The sequence below is a fragment of the Pongo pygmaeus genome, chromosome 4 (genome assembly GCF_028885625.2).
Source record: "Pongo pygmaeus isolate AG05252 chromosome 4, NHGRI_mPonPyg2-v2.0_pri, whole genome shotgun sequence".
NCBI classification, from domain to species: domain Eukaryota; kingdom Metazoa; phylum Chordata; class Mammalia; order Primates; family Hominidae; genus Pongo; species Pongo pygmaeus.
Genome location: NC_072377.2, coordinates 83,119,515 through 83,137,827, shown reverse-complemented (window position 1 = coordinate 83,137,827; position 18,313 = coordinate 83,119,515). Strand labels below are relative to the sequence as shown.

The window sequence follows — 18,313 nt, the reverse complement described above, 5'->3', positions numbered from 1 at the left end:
TAATTTACTATTTTAGAAAATATGTTTATTAGAACACATTCTTATAATCACCAACTTGTGTTATTTAGGTGAATTTAGGAAATTTAACTCCTACCAAATGAAAACAACAAAAAAATCAAGTAATCGAGTTAGTAAAGAATAGTGTCCTACCTCCCTTCCTTATGTGCCTTGATAGAGTTGTGTATGATTAAATGTCCCTGTGACTTGTAACTAGCCACTCTCAGCCTGACCAACAATACTTTCACCTCAGACTTTAATTAGAAGATGAAAAAAGAAAAATAGGGGTTGCAGGGTTTTTGGAAGATAACCCAAGCTTATAGCACCAGCCTCACTGAAAGTCAATGGTTGAGGATGGGGAAAGAGGGAATGAATAAGACGTATTCCCAATTCAGAGTTCATCATCCTGGTACAGTGCTTTGCCAGATTGTTAATAATTATTAAATGAATCCATATGTAATGGCAGTTAAACAAGAAGTAATGGCTCCACTTCATTTTTTAGGGAGTGGCACAAAATATATCACTTTCTTTTAAGAGAGATTCTTTAATAAGAAAAGTTTATAGGAGGTTTCCAGAAATAAAACTAGGAAAGAGCCAGGTTACCTACAGGGAAGGTACCTCCCTTTCATACCAACTCTCTAAGGGTTGAAATGGATATAGGAGTCACCCAACCGCTTATTAACCTTAAGAGCCATTTTGCCGTGGACTCAGATTTGCCTTGCCGTTTTTCTAATTTTTCTCCTCTCCATATTTACCCTTCCTTTCTTCAAATTTAAAATTTTAGAAATTTTAAAATTCTTCATAATTTTAAAATTAATTTACTTAATATTAAATATTACCAATTAAAATTTTCTTTATGACCTTGAACTGCTTTAGAAAAGAAAGATGTGTAGTGAAATGAAATAAATGAGTTTTATTTGGGCTCTTAAAAAAACAAGCTTGATAAATGCTGCTTCCAAGATAATTTTTACTCAGAACTTGGAAATTTTTGAATTACAATGCTTCTATTATATATAGATCATCTTATGCTTGTTGTTCATACTGTGAAGAATTCTGTAATGATATTTTAAATAAGTATTTTTTATTAGTTTTGGTTCTTTGTAATTTTAAAAATCTATATCTTTAAGGCCCTGCTTGATTTAAGTAAGAGATATTTGTGGTTTCAGCAACTTTGTTTTCCATAGACTTTTAAGTATAGTAGCGATTATAGTGAATGTATGTTTTCCAGTAAGTTCTTTACCTATTCTCAGATTATTCTGGGTTTTAAATGGGTAAAATGTGTTTAAATGGGTTTTAAATGTGGTTTTAAGTGGGTAAAAATATTAACCTTGTAAGAGTCAAATATAAGATACTTGTATTTTAGCAGAGCATAGTTTATTCTCATTATTCACATCTTCCATGAAGGTGCCAGCAACACTAAGTTAGCAAATACTGTACTGAACCATTGCTCTTAGGGAAAAATACTGTGTCACGTTCCTACAAGCCTCTGCTCACGACATTTTCGTCAACTAATCAGTACATAACCATGTTTTATGTGTGTTTCTACTTAAAGACACCTTGCTTAATATATATTGTTAACGCATTAACATTGAACTGATGGCCAACAGCACTGTAACTCATGCCTCAGTGAAACTTATCTAACACATATTTTCTCCACATCACAGCCTTCTTGCACCTAGGAACAGCTAGCATCTGGGAACACTTCAGCATGATGCTTATGGGCCATTTTAAACAGTAAAAGCACCAACAAAGTGTGAAATGTGAAAAACATGGTGCTAAATAGACCATAAAAAGGACACTTGTAAATGTAGTATGCGAGCTGAAACAAGAAGGCAATGTCACTTTGTTCAGCTTCAGATGGAAATGTGCCATGTCAGGTGATGCATGGTTTTGCACTGCCCTGTGTGTATCTGTGAAAGACTACGAATGTGTCACAGTATTGATTTGGCGGTTACAGATAAATTATAGTGAGTAGGTGAATTCACATGTACAGACTCTTCAAATAATGAGGATTGACTATAATTGTTTTTAGAAACCTTATGACTGAATACTTAGAATATGCAAATTTGAAAGTTTCTCTTACTTTCAGGTATGTGGAAATTGTGGATTAAGCAGAATCATCCTTGCAGTTTTCATGTTCTCTTGTCTAGTGAAATAAAACTGGCTGCTTTCAGTCCATCATTTTCTTTTCTGCCCTGCAGGGAACAACCTATCTTCAGCACTCGAGCTCATGTCTTCCAGATTGACCCAAACACAAAGAAGAACTGGGTACCCACCAGCAAGCATGCAGTTACTGTGTCTTATTTCTATGACAGCACAAGAAATGTGTATAGGATAATCAGTTTAGATGGCTCAAAGGTAAGCTACGTTTACTTTGAATGATTTGGCTGTTTTTGCTTTTTTCAGTATGACATTTTAGTTTTATTCAGAAGATTTTATCTTCATTAATATAAAATGTTTCCTTTTGAGTTCTTAAAACTTTTAAGAAACAAAACGGATTATTAAGGTAGCAACATGTTTTGTCCACTAAATTACTTTCACTAACCACTTTATTACATTGTTACGTGCCAAAATATTCTACAAATTTCAGGTCATTCCATTTATTTAATGTTCATTGCATATCTGTTATGTGTCAGGCATTATGCCAGGTACTAGGAATATAGTGGTGGACAGAATAGACATGGTCTAGAATTCTAGGAGCTCTAATTCTTTTCAAATATACTGCTATAGACTAGTAGCAGTTTAAAGTCCCTATATCTTATGAAGTTTGTCAGTGTCAATACTAAAGCTGACATTTCTTCTCTCAAGAGAAGTATAAGGGCAAAACCTATTTTATTTTTAGGAGAGGCAATTAGTGTAATAGGAGCAAGGACTGCCTGGGTTCAGATCTCAACTCCACCATCTACTGAGTGTTTTGTCTTCGGGCAGATTATTTCTCTGAGCCTCATTGTTCTCAACTCAGTACTGGTAGTTGTAAGGATTAAATGAGTTAATATCTGCAAAGCACTTAAATCAGTGCTTAGAGGACAGTGTGCCCTTCAGAAGAGTTGGTTGGGGGATCCCTTTTTTTTTTTTTTGAGACGGAGTCTTGCTCTGTCACCCAGCCTGGAGTACAGCAGTACGATCTCAGCTCACTGCAACCTCTGCCTCCCGGGTTCAAGCGATTTTCCTGCCTCAGCCTCCCCAGTAGCTGGGATTACAGGTGTGCATCACCATGCCTGGATAATTTTTGTATTTTTAGTAGAGACAGGGTTTCACCATGTTGGCCAGGCTGGTCTTGAACTCCTGACCTCGTGATCTGCCTGCCTCAGCCTCCCAAAGTGCTGGGATTACAGGCATGAGCCACCGCGCCTGGACAGGTGATCATTTTATCATCAATGAACTTCATGGAACTCACTTAGAGAAATAAATTCCAAAGGAAAATCAGACTCTAAGATTCTAGATTTAAAGTGTATAGAAAGATGAGGTCTTCAGTTTCTTAAAGCCATGAGGCCTTTCCACTTCCAGGAATTTTAGCAATTAAATGAATGGGTTAAGCGCACACACTGTAGAGCCAGACTGACTGATTTGAATTTTTGTTTCTGCCACCTGCTTGCCATCTATATTAGTCCATTCTCATACTTCTATGAAGAAATACCTGAGACTGGGTAATTTATAAAGGAAAGAGGTTTAATTGACTCACGGTTCCACATGGCTGGGGAAGCCTCAGGAAACTTACAATCGTGGCAGAAGGTACGTCTTCACAGGGCCGCAGGAGAGAGAATGAGAGCAAGCAGGGGAAATGCCAGATGCATATAAAACCATCAGATCTCCTGAGACTCACGATCACAAGAACAGCATGGGGGAAACTGCCCCCCATGATTCAATTACCTCCACCTGGTTCCACCCTTGACACATGGGGATTACAATTCAAGGTGAGATTCGGATGGGGACACAGAGCCAAACCGTATCACCATCTGATCTTGAGCAAAGTATTTAGCTTCTGCATGCAGGGCTGGGCACTGAGGTTTGTGCCTGTAATTCTAGCACTTTGGGAGGCCGAGGCATGAGGATCGTTTGGGACCAGCCTGGGTAACACAGTGAGATCCCATCTCAAAAAAAAAAAAATTAGCCAGGTGTATTGGTGCATGCCTGTAGTCCTAGCTACTCAGGAGATTGGGGCTGGAGCTAAGGAGGTCAAAGCTGCAGTGAGCTATGATTATATCCAGAGCGAGACCCTGTCTCTTAAGGGGGAAAAAAAAATCTTCTGTATGCCTCAGTTTTCTCATCTGTAAAAAGGAATGAATAAAAATACCTACATCATTACACTATAGGGTTGTTGTGAAGAGTAAGTAAATTTAGGCAAAAGCACAGTGTATATAGTAATCACTATACAAACCCTCACTGCTATTATTGTTAATACTATTATCAGGCGATTATTGCCTAGTGTTTTGTGGGGAATAAAAGATAATTTAATGCTAAACTTTTTGTCTGTTTTTTCTGTGTACTCATTCCTTATCTCCTTAACTAGGTTAACTAGATTATAAGACCCCAAGGGCTGTTTGCACTTTGTGTCTTGTACATAAGTAACTAATATGTATTTACTTGAATAATTGATTTTTTCATTTTTACTTGGAAGATTTAAAGGACTTGAGAAATAGAAATAGTTCATTTCTGTGAAGCTTTATTTAGTGAAGAATAATTTTGTCGTATTTTGAAACTGGTTTAGTGAAGTTTGACAGATACTAGATATTATAACCTGAGACTCTAGAGTGTTTCTTTCTTTTCCCTTATTTGAACCTTGAATTCTCTGTAATCTGTTTTGTTTTGGGGCCCAAACAACAGATAACATGCCTCCTTTATTAGAAAGGAGGGTTAACAGAGATAACAGAAAAAGATAAAAATTCTCCTTTATTAGAAAGGAGGGTTAAATGTTGTATACAAAAAAAGGTCAACTGAATAGTCCCATGTCCAAGAAAAGAAACCATATGTAAGTGATTAAATAGATTTCATTTGCTAACTTAACTTTCACCAGATTAAAATACTTTGAGTTGTTTTAAAGGAAGGAATTTTCGTGATTAACACATAATCCTCATGTGTTCTTCCCACTGAAGCAATATGAAATGTTGCTCTTGCATTTTTCCATTTCTGAATATACATTGCTGATTGTAATTATTAGAATCATAAATGTCTTTTGAAAAGCTTTTTGTATTTTTTAACAAAATCTATCTTCTGTAGCAGAGTTATATTTTCTATCACATTTTCCATTTTCTAATTACTTTTCTAAACTGATGCTATTAACTGCTGCAGTTCCTACAGGAGTGGTTGTTTTTTAAGTCAGCAGTAGTGGTTTATTTGACTCAGCTAAACAAGTGTTTTCTCCATCTCACCCCCCACTTCTGCTCTTCATGATTGAGTTGGAAACCCCTTAGGTGCCCTGCCTAGAAAATGTGCACTTGTTCTCACTTAGTGCCTCTGCTGTGCATATGAAGTTTGCTTTAAGGTTTTCTGATTATGCTACAGAGACCTCAGCATGGTCAAGGGCCAGGATCAGGGCACTGTGTGATCCGTACATGAGGTAGTAATGACACTGCATTTCTATCTCTTTTCGTTAAAAGGACTAGAACTCCGGGGCTGAGAGACATATTTATTTTCAAAATTAAAATTTTTCTTTTAAATGCATTCTACTCAAAGAAGCTAAGAAATAAAGCTTTTTAAAAGTGTGGGATCATCTATCATTTTAAGGTTTTCTTCATTAAAGATCAAGTAATACAGAGACAAGGAAAGGTTCAGAATGGAGATGAAAATAAAACTCGTAAAAGCGGAAGTTAATTTGAAATAGTTAAAATGAGGGGGCTTAGTGACCAACTACCAGCACATTGGTCAGTTTTCTTAGATGCCTATAAAACCTGTTGTCGAGTCACTTCTGAGTTATTAGGGTCACATATAAAATGCCCTTGTCTGTTAGAAAACACAGAGATCCCAGTTCAGATGTGCCCTCCTCAGGACCAGCAAATCTAAGGCAGTACCTACCAGTCTTGATTTCTTGCCTTTCACTCTGTCACATCATGGTCTTTACAGTACTTACTACTCTCTGAAATTACATTGGTCAGCTATTTATTTACTTGTATGTTTACTGACTCCTCTTATTCTTGACTAATTTACAATTATATTGCCCCTCTTGTTGTTGTGTCTCAAATTTTTAGAACTGTGTTTGGCATTTAAAAGGTACTCAATTAAAGTTGAATAAACAAATGATTCCTTACCATTTGTTAATAAATTCTTTCCTATTTAGTCTTTCATTTGATGACTTCATTTGATGCCGTTCAAGTTAGAGCAGTTATTAGCCACATTTTACACATCCTAAATGACATGCTAAGAAAAGCAGTTTTTGAACTGAAGGGTAAGGAAACTGTATAAGTATGAATATGTAAATTTTGTCTGAGGTAAAAACACTTAATTGAGCATAAGGGCTCTCATATAATAACAGTGGACACATCTTCGGTCTGAGAGAAAGGAAGGGACCACTCTGTTTTACTGTTTTTTTTAGTAGGACAGGTGTCATGCATTCATTTTTATGACTTCTCCAATACCTGCATAGCTCTTAAATATTTATTTTTATACTGTTGTTCACATGGTAAACAAATTTAGTTTTGTTCAGAAAACGCTCACATGGTAAGCAAATTTAGTTCAGAAAATGCTTGATGTATCATTCCACATTTAAGAGTTCAGCAGATGACTGCTTATGGATTTGTTAACATCTATCTGTTACTATTGGAATCACTTTCTAATCTTAAATTTGGAGTGCATTAGACTAAAAAAATGATTCCTCACTTTTATGGTATTAGCAGAGAGAATGAGTTAATATTTTATGATAGTTGAAATTTATTATGGTGGTTACCAAAGTTAATATTTAGTAACATGCTAAAATACTAGTTTTCTAAGAAATTGTGTGAAACAAATGATAGCAATTCTCAGCATCATGAATCTATACCACTTTATGAGAAAAGAAATGAGTATACAGTTGACTCATGACACTGGTTTGAAGTATGCAGGTTCACTTATACGTGGATCGAAAAATACAGTATTTGTAGGATGTGAAAAACAAGTATTAGAGGGTTGACCTCGTATATGCAGGTTCTGCAGTGCTGACTATGGGACTTGAGTATGCATGGGTTTTGGTATACACAGGGGTCCTGGAACCAATCTCCCAAGTCTAGCAAGGAACCTCTATATTTAGAGGTTTGTTTTTTCCTTGAGTAAAGGGAAAAAGTACTAAACGATTGCAAGTCTTTTCTGTATCATAATGTATTTCAGGTAAATCAGCTTGAAGGAAACTCAATTATGGATTTTAGAAAATCAGTGTTGGCTGAGTGCAGTGGCTCATGCCTGTAATCCCACACTTTGGGAGGCCGAGGCGGGTGGATCATGAGATCAGGAGATCGAGACCATCCTGGCTAACGTGGTGAAACCCCGTCTCTACTAAAAAAATACAAAAAAATTAGTTGGGCGTGGTGGTGGGCGCCTGTAGTCCCAGCTACTCAGGAGGCTGAGGCAGGAGGATGGCATGAACCTGGGAGTTGGAGCTTGCAGTTAGCCGAGATCGCGCCACTGCACTCCAGCCTGGGCGACAAAGCAAGACTCTGTCTAAAAAAAAAAATAAAAAAGAAGAAAATCAGTGTCATATTTTCTATGTATATTTTCACTTTTTGAAAGATTCTTTGGAGGGTGGTACCCTACTTTTAAATAAACCACTATTAAGGCCTACCTTCTTCTAGTGATTATCATCCAAAATTAATAAATACTGATTCTAAACATTCAAAAGGAAAAAACTGACCACATTAAAAACTCTGACATTTTTTGGATCATAGGTAAACTTATTTGAGTGTAAAATGTTGCAATTTTTGATAGAGTGTCATCATATTTATATTTTAGTTAACATATTTCCACACCATCACTTATAATGCCAGAAATTATTTCTGTAACTATCTTTATGTATTTAATGTTGTGGCTTATTGATAATCTTAAGCTTTTATGTAACTGAATGGTCTTGTATTTAAATGCCTGTTTGCTGATTTTTTGCTGGTTACTCATACTTGCTTTATTTTTTAGGCAATAATAAATAGTACCATCACCCCAAACATGACATTTACTAAAACATCTCAGAAGTTTGGCCAGTGGGCTGATAGCCGGGCAAACACTGTTTATGGATTGGGATTCTCCTCTGAACATCATCTTTCGAAAGTGAGTTAAATCATAAAATTTGAATGAAAATCTTCATCTTCAAGTCATATATCTTAAATATATAATACCAAATGGAGAGTATAAAATATAGGAGAAATTTATTTAATATTCTCAAAACAACAGTAGTGACTTCAGAGCAAGAAGCAAGAGATCATTAGATTCTACTGTCACTTGGAAAATGTACACATTAAAAACAGTCACCATTGGTTGAGAAGGATTTATGTGGTTAATTGTCTGTGTGATAGGAATTAAAAGGTGGGGATTATCACTTCAGAATGGATTTTTGTCAGAGATTAGTACCCTCAATTGGAGATGGTCTACAAGATAGGCAGATACCAAGCTCTTTTGAATTGTGGAAACTCAAGCTGACAGTGATACAGATTTCAGCATTTTGATGAGACAGCAGGTACATATAAATTACTGTGTTTAGGGGAAATTGTGCTTTATCTGGACGTGGAATACTCCAAGCTCTGATTCAGTGCAGACTGAGATACTATAGACATCATGAGGAATTTGTAGGTAATACTCACCATGTGACCAGAAAGGCCAGTAAAATGCAAAGCATCACCAGGCTAAATATTGGAAATAAGACAGTTTTCCTGTCAATAAGCAAAAGCCATGTAATGTTTATACCAGCAGCACCTTGGCTTCTTGTGGATGTTACACAGAAAAGAATATATAAGAAAAAACAATCTCAGTATACTAAGTGATCAAAGAGAAAAGTAAAACTCACTTTTTTTTTTCAGAGTTTGTGCCTGCCAGACCTAAAGATTTATTCTTAAAACCTCTGTTTGAAGCATTCAGTTAAAAGAATAGCCATATATTTTAAATACTTTACATGTGATTTGGTATACGCAGGATCTGTTACTAAAACTCAGGCTAGAGAGTTGAAATTATTCAAGTGCAGAGAAATCAGGCTCTTGTAGATATACACTGTTTATATTTACATTAAATTTTAAGCTGTTTTTCTTTACAGAAATTATTCTGTATTCAAATTCTTAAACTGGGTTCTTTTTAGAAATCTTACACTTTTGTGAATATATATAGAATCTATTTTATTTTCTTCTAATTATAAACATTTCTTAACACTGTTTTCAAGTGTTTTTGTTATCTTTTGGATATGAATTATAGTTTAAATCTCAATTTTAAGGCTATTTTAACTTTTGCCTTGGTGATTATAAATCATTTTCTGTAGGATGATTAAAACAAATATTAAGGCCGGGCACAGTGGCTCATGCCTTTAATCTCAGCACTTTGAGAGGCCAAGGAGAGCAGATCACTTGAGGCCAGGAGTTCGAGACCAGCCTAGTCAACATGGCAAAACCCCGTTTCTACTAAAAATACAAAAAAATTAGCTGGGTGTGGTGGCACACACCTGTAATCCCAGGTACTTGGGAGGCTGAGACATGAGAGTCATTTGAACCCAGGAGGCAGAGGCCAAGATTGCGACACTGCACTCTAGCCTGAGTGACAGAGCAAGACTGTGTCTCAAAAAACAACAACAAACAAATATTATCATTTTGGTTTCTCTTGTACACATCTTATTCTTTAAATGTATTTCTTGAACTGTGGTAAAGATAAGAGTTTTACATTCAAAGTATCTCAGCATAACTAGGATACAGGTTTCCATTGAACATTGCCCTTCCATAAACAGTTCTGTTGAGAAATTATATGTTTATTCTAATACTTTTGCCATCATTCAGAACCTTTTTAGAACTTGGTGTTGTGTTTTTTTTTTTATTATTGCCTATTAAAGACTATAGCAAAAAAAAAATCTATATATATATCTTGCTGAATTTCTTAACTTGACAATACAAGAACTAAATCATGGATTATTTTCTCAAATAAACTTGCCTTAAATGCTTTTTGGGCTAAGTAATTTTGTCTGTAAATCAAGTTCTTCATTACATCTTTCAGGTTACTGAGCAGCTAGCTAATGTAGTAAAGGAATAGTTTATTAACTTCTGTCAGTTCTACTCTTTTCCCTTGTTTGAACTTTTCTCTGAGAATGGCTTTTTTTTTTTAATTTAATTTTTTTCTTCTTTAAAGTTAGCATATGCTTTTGACCAGCCTTACTGGTGGTAAATCTCCTAGTATTTGAGGGTGGGTTGAATATTGGGAAACAGCTCTTAAGCTCTTGGAGCCAATTCTAGCTTATATACTCACAGAACTTGGCTCCAAGAGCTTCAGATCAGTCTCTTCAGAATGTTTTGATACAGAGATGACAAAATCATAATTTATTTTTCAGGCTACATTGTAGATTAATTTTGGTGTTTTGCAGACTGTAGGAGGCTCAAAGGAGTTGATAATATTTTACATAAACAAAGCAAGTACATAAATATTCTAGCTTGTTTTATCAGTTAAAAGCCATGAGTAAGTCAAAACATTATAAGGGTTCGGAGAAGGCAATTCTAGACAAAGACATCTCAAAATAAGGGAAAGTACCATCGTTGAAAAAAAAATATGTGGTCTCTTAAGATTGAATGGTATGAGCAAAATTCCAGCTATGCTTGGATTGTTAGAGTGCTTACTAAGTTGTATTTTGTTATCACGGGAAATCTAAGCTATCACTTTTTTCTTTTGCTGAAAACTAAGGATATGCAAATTAGCAATAGTGTAGATTTTTACGAAGTTGAGAAGGCTTTTAAAGATTAACTGTTGTGGAATGTTAAATTAGTGTAAGAAAAACCTTGTATACTATTTCAGATTACATAAAGAGAAGTTTTGTTTTGATTTCATTTCCACCAATGTGAGTGAGACCCTTGTAGCTTTGTATTCAGATGTTGTACTGTTTGGAGATACTCTGTTCAATTAGAGAAGTATAGTAGCACAAATTCACTTTCCTAAGATACATATTATAGGTAGAAGTGACAAGGTTTAAGGTAAGAAGGAAAAGTTGTGATAACGACGGCTTTAATTTTGACCCTCCTCCATCTCGCCAAGATTAGAGTATCATAGGCCTTTCCTTCCAAAATTTTTCTTCCCAAGATGGAAATGAAATCAGAGTTGGTTTATGAGGGTTTGAGAAAGGAACTATAATTTCGTGTTTTAATTACCAACTCTAACAGATATTTTAAGTTGCATAGGGATTTGGGGTTTTTAAATGTAATTATTATGTAGTCTTAACTTATTCTCACTGATAATAGTGATAGACTAGCTTCCACTTCCAAAACATAAATAGATATTCTTTGTGGCTAGGGTGTTTTATAGTTTCCTATGAGTTCCTAAGAATTAGCATTTCATGTACAATAATTTTTGTTTTGAAATTGTTATCCATCTTAAAGACCATTGAGTATTATTCCTTTCTGCTGCCGTACGTGAGCTATTTAAGAATCTTTGGAAATAAATTTTTAGTTATGTCAGTTAGTGAAAATAGTAAATATTACTATTTGTATTACTGAAAATAAAATGCATTGTGTATTATGAGAGTTTATATTTTAGTAAAATTTAAAAGCATTTTCTAAATACTGTGATGTTTACAAGTGGCTGCTTGTGAAATTCAGTTTTCTCAATGATAAACATAGCACAGTATGCTTATGTTTACTGATTCTTTCCCCTACCTTGGTCTTAGTAAATTATTTCTGAACAACCAGGAGTCCTTTAGGTAAGCTAGCTGACTCTGAAGTCTAACTTAGATATATCATGATGTTTTGAATAAGGTTTGTCAAAATACTTCATAGTGCACAGACAAATGTTTGGAATTAGGTTTCATTTCCTGTCATTTTCATATTAGAAGCTATAATTGGTTTGGAGGCTATATTGCTTGTGTAGAGTCAGTTATTCAGAAAATGAATAACTTTACTAAGGTAAAAGTGGGCACTGTGACCTATTTTTATTTGGTTAATGTATGTAGTCTTTATACATTCAGTTTGCAGAAAAGTTTCAGGAATTTAAAGAAGCTGCTCGACTAGCAAAGGAAAAATCACAAGAGAAGATGGAACTTACCAGTACACCTTCACAGGTGGGTATATCATTTCTATTCTTAATTATGAACCTTGTTCATTTCAGATAGTATCCTTCATGCCAGAATTAAATCTCCAAAGTACACACAGAAATGCATCCTTTAGTGTGGTGGCTCACGCCTGTAATCCCAGGACTTTTGATAGGCTTAGGTGGGAGGATTACTTGAGCCCGGGAGTTCAAGACTAGCCTGAGCAACATAGGGAGACCTCATCTCTACAAATTAAAAAAAAAAAAAAAAAAAAAAAAATTAGCCAAGTGTGGTGGTGCAAGCCTGTGGTCTTAGCTACTTGGGAAGCTGAGGTAGGAGGATCATTTGACTGGGAGGTCGAGGCTGCAGTGAGCTATAATTGTGCCACTGTGCTCCAGCCTGGGCAACAGCAAGACCTTGTCTCAAAAAGAAAAAGAGAGAGAGAAATGCACCCTTTACTTAATTTGTACTGGTGGAAAAAGGTTTTTCTATATGCCAATGCCTACAAGAATATTTTTAATCAAAATTTCAATTTAGTAATTCAATTCAAATTATTTAATGTGCTTGTAACTTAGCAAAAGTACATAAAGATCATGTGATAGTCAAATGTAACCACAAGGGGAGTCATAGGAAAAGTTCAGGAAAACAAGTTTATTATACTTGCTGGTCCTAGAAACAGGGAAAGTCTTAAGATGGTCAAGAGACAGAAAGCAGGAGTGAGGGGAAAGCTGAGGTAGAGCTTTATTGGAATTTCCATTGGAAAGGTAAAGCAGGGGAGGGGAAATAGTTTAGGATTGGCTGGGTTGAATAATTTCAGGGGGCTCTAACTGTAGGGGTGGTCCCTCATTGTCTGGTAACTGGCCCTGGGATGGATTAAGTTAGAGGAATATTGTCTCCTGGATCAGATGTATGGATCAGATAGAGGAGGTATGGCTCTGGATTGGCTAGTTTGCATATCAGAGGCATGGTCTGGACTGGGCTCTTGCTGTCCTTAAGAATTAGCTAGCCCTAGAGGGGAGAAGCAGTCTCTTTGCAGCCAGAAAATTTTTTTAAAAGATGTCAGAATGTCATAATATACATAAAGTTAAAATACATGCATGGGGGTGCACACACGCACAAACAATAGGGTTTGTTTTACATACTTTTATTATTTATTTATTTTTTTTGAGCTAGAGTCATGCTCTGTCACCCAGACTGGAGTGCAGTGGCACAATCTCCGGTCGCTGCAACTTCTGCCTCCCAGGTTCAAGTGATTCTCATGCCTCAGCCTCCCAAGTAGCTGGGATTATAGGCGTGCACCACCACACCTGGCTAATTTTTGCATTTTATTAGAGGTGGTGTTTTATCATGTTGGCCAGGCTGGTCTCCCTGGCCTCAAGTGATCCACCTGCCTTGGCCTCCCAAAGTGCTGATTACAGGCGTTAGCCACTGCCCCTGCCTGTTTTACATACTTTTAAAGTATACTTAAATCTGACGGTTGGAACATCTTTATGTTTAGCTCTGAGACAATGGTTATAGGTTTTACAAAAGTATTACTTTTTCTTTTAACAAAGGACCTTTTACTTGTCCATCGTAATCTTCCTTAAGTTGGAAGTTATATCTCCAAGTAAAGTTGATTAAATAGTTACATTTTGGTACTTTTACAATACAATGGTTTTACTATATGATTAATATAGAATGCCACTATTTTCAGCTTTTTAATAGTAGGCTTTTCTAAAATTAATTTTTATTTTAATTGTATCCTACGAGTAGGATTCAGCTCTTGGCTGTTCTCCTCTGTAGTAATTGTTTCTGAACTGTGCTCAGTAGCTTTTATGGAAAGGAAGAATCAGATGTTACAAATGTTTCTCTGGAATAATGTCAGTAGTAGCAGATTTACATGGAACTTTCTTGAAGAAAATAGGAATTGCCTTGGAATTTAATAACTAACCAAATGATTGGAACAGTTTAGAAAATTATTTATTCTTTATCTCCCTCTCCACTTCTATCACCCAGCTCTCTTTGGAAAACTACTGGTATAGAGAGTTGTTTTTTTTTTTTTTAATAAGAATAAAGTTGGAAAGCCACAAACTGCACCCATGTAAGATGGCAAATGATGACAATAAATGTTGTGTGTGTTCTGACTCCTCCAAAAAAAAAAAAAAAAAGAATAAAGAAGAGATCTTTTAAGTACATATTCCCTCAGACTAAAGGTGTACTCTGAATTGAAGCCAAAGCTCCATTATACGTCTGTACATGAAATGACCTGGAATAACTTTGATGATCATTTGAAACTTCTCTTGAATCTGTCTTCTCTAAGTGCTGCGAAGGTGTAGTGATACTTTTAAACATAAAACCCCATTTAAATTAAGTGGCAATACATATTGGGAGCTCTAGTTCCTCTGGTGAGTGATTCCAGTGTTATAAGAAGATCCAACAGACAGCACATTCAGTAAAAGAGTACTCAAAGGATTTTAATAAAATTGTGATGGATTAAGCTTTGCCATTGTAATTAGTTCCTGTTTCTCTAATCGTAACTTCCATTTTAGTTGAATTGGTCATGAACCATTATAAGTTGCTGCTAAGACCTTGTTCCTCTTTGGTGGAAGGAATGACTTTAAGCCTCTGCTTTGATTAAAGGAATATATAAAAGATGCTTATATTTGAAAAATACTGTGAAATATAAAGAATAAGGAAATATCTTAAGTTCATCACTATTTGAGAGCCAAAATATATGGACCTTAATTTATCTTATCAAAACATTTGAAGCCTAATTGTCAATTTAATATACAGAAGCCAGAGAGAATCGTTTTTTAAAACGCATTTATCAGCCAGGCGTGGTATGCACCTGTAGTCCCAGCTACTCAGGAGGCTAAGGTGGCAGGACTACTTGAGCCCAGGGGTTTGAGGCTGCAGTGAGCTACAATCATGTCACTGCACTGCAGCCTGGGTGACAATATCTAATGTGTCTGTTTTAGTTTGAATTGTATGACCATTGGCCATGCCTACCCTACTTGATTCTCAGTGGTTTAACCCAATCTGCTGAATTAATGCTGCCTGAAGAATGTAACGTAACTCTGGAATTTAGCAAAAGAATGGTTAAGTGGGATAATTGATAATAGGTTAAACACGAAAATCGCTAGTAGTAGAAACTTGATTGGTCCCAGCTTTTGTTTTTATTTGAGGGAGGTGTAAGAGACTGGTTAAAAGTTTGAGTCAGACAAACCTAGATATAAATTACTTTTCTGTTGCCATGTAATACACTTGGTTGTTTAACACAAGTGTGTTTATACATTTATAACATGAGTATTACATTACTTATAGAATCATTGATCATCATCAATAAGTATGGTAATGACACCGTGTCAGGTCATGGTTAATAATGGGAGTTCTAGAATCTGAATTTGAAACTGGGCTCAACCCTTAATAGTTTTCTGAGCTTAGGTAAGTCTCTGTTTTTCTTCATCTATAAAATGAGAATGAGAACAATATGTCCTTAATAGGAATATTGTGAGAATTAAATGAGGATTAGAAAGTACTTAGCATGTAGTAGTAAATGCCTAATAAATGTTAACAACTGATGTGGTTGTAATGGGGAGGATGATGATGTAAGGCCTTAACATAGTGTCTGGCACTAACAGTTATCTTTAAAAATTCAGATGCCTTAATTGTATATTTATACAATATGTATTTGAAAAATACTATGCGTCAGAATTCTGCATCAGAATTCCCTGAAAGACTTGCTAAAACTCAGATTGGTGAGCTCCACTCCCAGAGTTTCTGATTTAGTAGGTCTAAGATGGGACCCAAGGATTTGCATTTCTAACAAGTTTCTAGGAGATGCTGAAGCTATTCCTATGTTAGATATTATATTATATTGTAGAATATTATATATGCCTAATTCAGTTGTGAGTTTTATTTTAATTTTTTAGCCATTTACATTTTAGTCATTTCAAAGTATTTAGCCTGGCTTTCATTAAAATAACCACTCTAGTTTTGCATTCAAAATCAGTAGTTTACATAGTACTTAATTCAGTTTTATAATTATATAAATAGAATTGGCATAAACAGGTTTGGGACACATACAGCTGACTCTTGGTAAGCATTTGATGCAGCTGGTGGTTGCAAAATATTCAAGCAGAGTAACAATTAACCCACTAACCCTAAGCATCAATCAGCCAATATACTTTACATAGCGAAGGAAGAGCAGAAATTAATCCAGAAAGTCAGATTATAAGAACTTCTGTGGTTGTCACAAAATGGATTTCAGAAATGGTGGCTCTGGATGGTGACCAACTATAGGAAAAATGTATGACTGAGGATATGAGGATCTTGTTTGAGAGCTCAGCCTCATCTTCCTTTATGTATCCTTTTGCTGTCTTCTTTCTTTCCGTTCTCACTGCCATGGGATCTCAAGACTATGAACTCCTCCCCAGTTTTTCTGTCAGGCCCTCTGCTGAGAAAACAGTAGTGTTCTCATCTTTGTTTAAGTATAAAACACTGGAATGGACTGGGTCTTCCATGAATGTTTGTTAAATGGTAAAGAGAGGGCCCTGTTTTCCTTAAGCCAACAAGGTGGGAACTGTAATGGGAATTTAATTTCCGGTTTTATTGGCATGAAATGGAAAGTGGTAGTGGTATTTGGTATGGTGGGTCATGGCAGTGCTGCTGCATACCTGCCCAGCCCACCCTTGCATACACAGTAGGTCGTTGATACCACCCTAAAGGCTTGTCCTAGAGTGAGGGTCAAGGTCAGTTTTTTTCCATGTGTTCTACAATATTTCTCATTTTTTGGCTTCCATAGCCAGAATTTCAGTTGTGGGTTTTATTTTAATTTTCACTTAAGTTACCCACTTCACAAATGGGTAGGAAGAGAGAATTCTTAAGAAACATTTCCTGAATCTCACATCTGTGCTCAGGTACCTTTTTTATAATAGGTTGCATCTGTTAGTTTTGATTTCATTGATATTCTCTCAGATTTGTTCTTCCAAAAATAAATTTTTTCTTCAGTGTTACTGTCCTTTTTCTTACTGTAGATTATTTGTTTTGGTGGGAGTTATAGGGAGAGTTTCTCAGAAACAAAATAAGATGTAAGTGGTTTTATTTTCTCAAAGCAAGGATATAAAGTCAATAGAAAAGATTATTTGATCTGTTTTTATTTCATTTTATTTTTTGCTTTTTTTTTCATTTTTCTTATCAGCTTTGGGTATACACACACACACACACACCCCCCAGAAAAGAATAACTGAAGTAGGATGTTTAGGAAATTACATACAATTTAGATTAAAAAAGAAATAGATGCTTAGAATATGTTAAATAAAAAACATGTTTCAAGTACTATTTTTAGCATATGCAAAATTTCTGGAAGGTTTTACAGAATACTGTTGGCTACCTCTGCGGTAGTTGGAGGGAAAGAGGGTTTCATTTTCCTTTTGTGCCCTCATGTACTGTTGGAATTTTTTGTTGTTTCTCATCAGTAAATACTAATTTTATATTTTTAAAACTGACTAAAAAAACCCAAGTTCTCGATTGGTTCAGAATAAAAAATTAAATTAAAAAAAAAATACCATGCTTTGGGTGGGCTTTTTATTTTTTATTTTAGGTATAATGACCTAGGATAACTATGCCTTTACTTAAATATAGCTAATATTCAAGTTTTCTGAAGAAAAACTTGCTGCTTTGAGATGTTGGAATTGCTACAACCTCTATCCCTTTCTTTCTCCCCTTTTTAACTTGTCCCTGGGAACAGTCTTTCTACTTTAGTAGCATTAACATTTGTAGCCTCCCCAAGTTCCATGCCTCAAACCCTACTCCCTCTTATATTACCCTCAAAGTGACAGGAGCGTTTATCCCAGAAGATGGTAACAACCATGAGTCAAACTGCTACTGCTCTTCCTCTCTCTCTTTTGATCCTAATGTACTTTTGCACACCCTTGTCACCCAGTTCCAGCAAATCCCTGAGTTAATCCTTAATTGCTAACCTTAGTTATACCCTTTAAGTTCAATAAGGTAATTTATTTTTATTTTTATGTTTTATTTTGAGATGGAGTCTCACTCTGTTGCCCAGGCTGGAGTGCAGCGATCTTGGCTCACTGCAACCTCCACCTCCCAGGTTCAAGTGATTCTCCCACCTCAGCCTCCCGAATAGCTGGGGCTACAGGCACCTGCCATCATGCCCAGCTA

General features: G+C 35.7%; 1 protein-coding gene across 3 annotated transcripts in view; it reads left to right on the top strand.

Moving 5' to 3' along the window:
• HOMER1 (homer scaffold protein 1) overlaps nucleotides 1–18,313 on the top strand; it is a 150,161-nt gene that overhangs the window by 62,005 nt on the left and 69,843 nt on the right. For all 3 annotated transcript variants that reach the window (XM_054489741.2, XM_063665435.1, XM_063665434.1), the window contains exons 2-4: nucleotides 2,199–2,355; nucleotides 8,089–8,220; nucleotides 12,089–12,181. In XM_054489741.2, coding sequence (XP_054345716.1) covers nucleotides 2,199–2,355; nucleotides 8,089–8,220; nucleotides 12,089–12,181 — 382 coding nt within the window. The remainder of the gene's footprint in view (nucleotides 1–2,198; nucleotides 2,356–8,088; nucleotides 8,221–12,088; nucleotides 12,182–18,313) is intronic.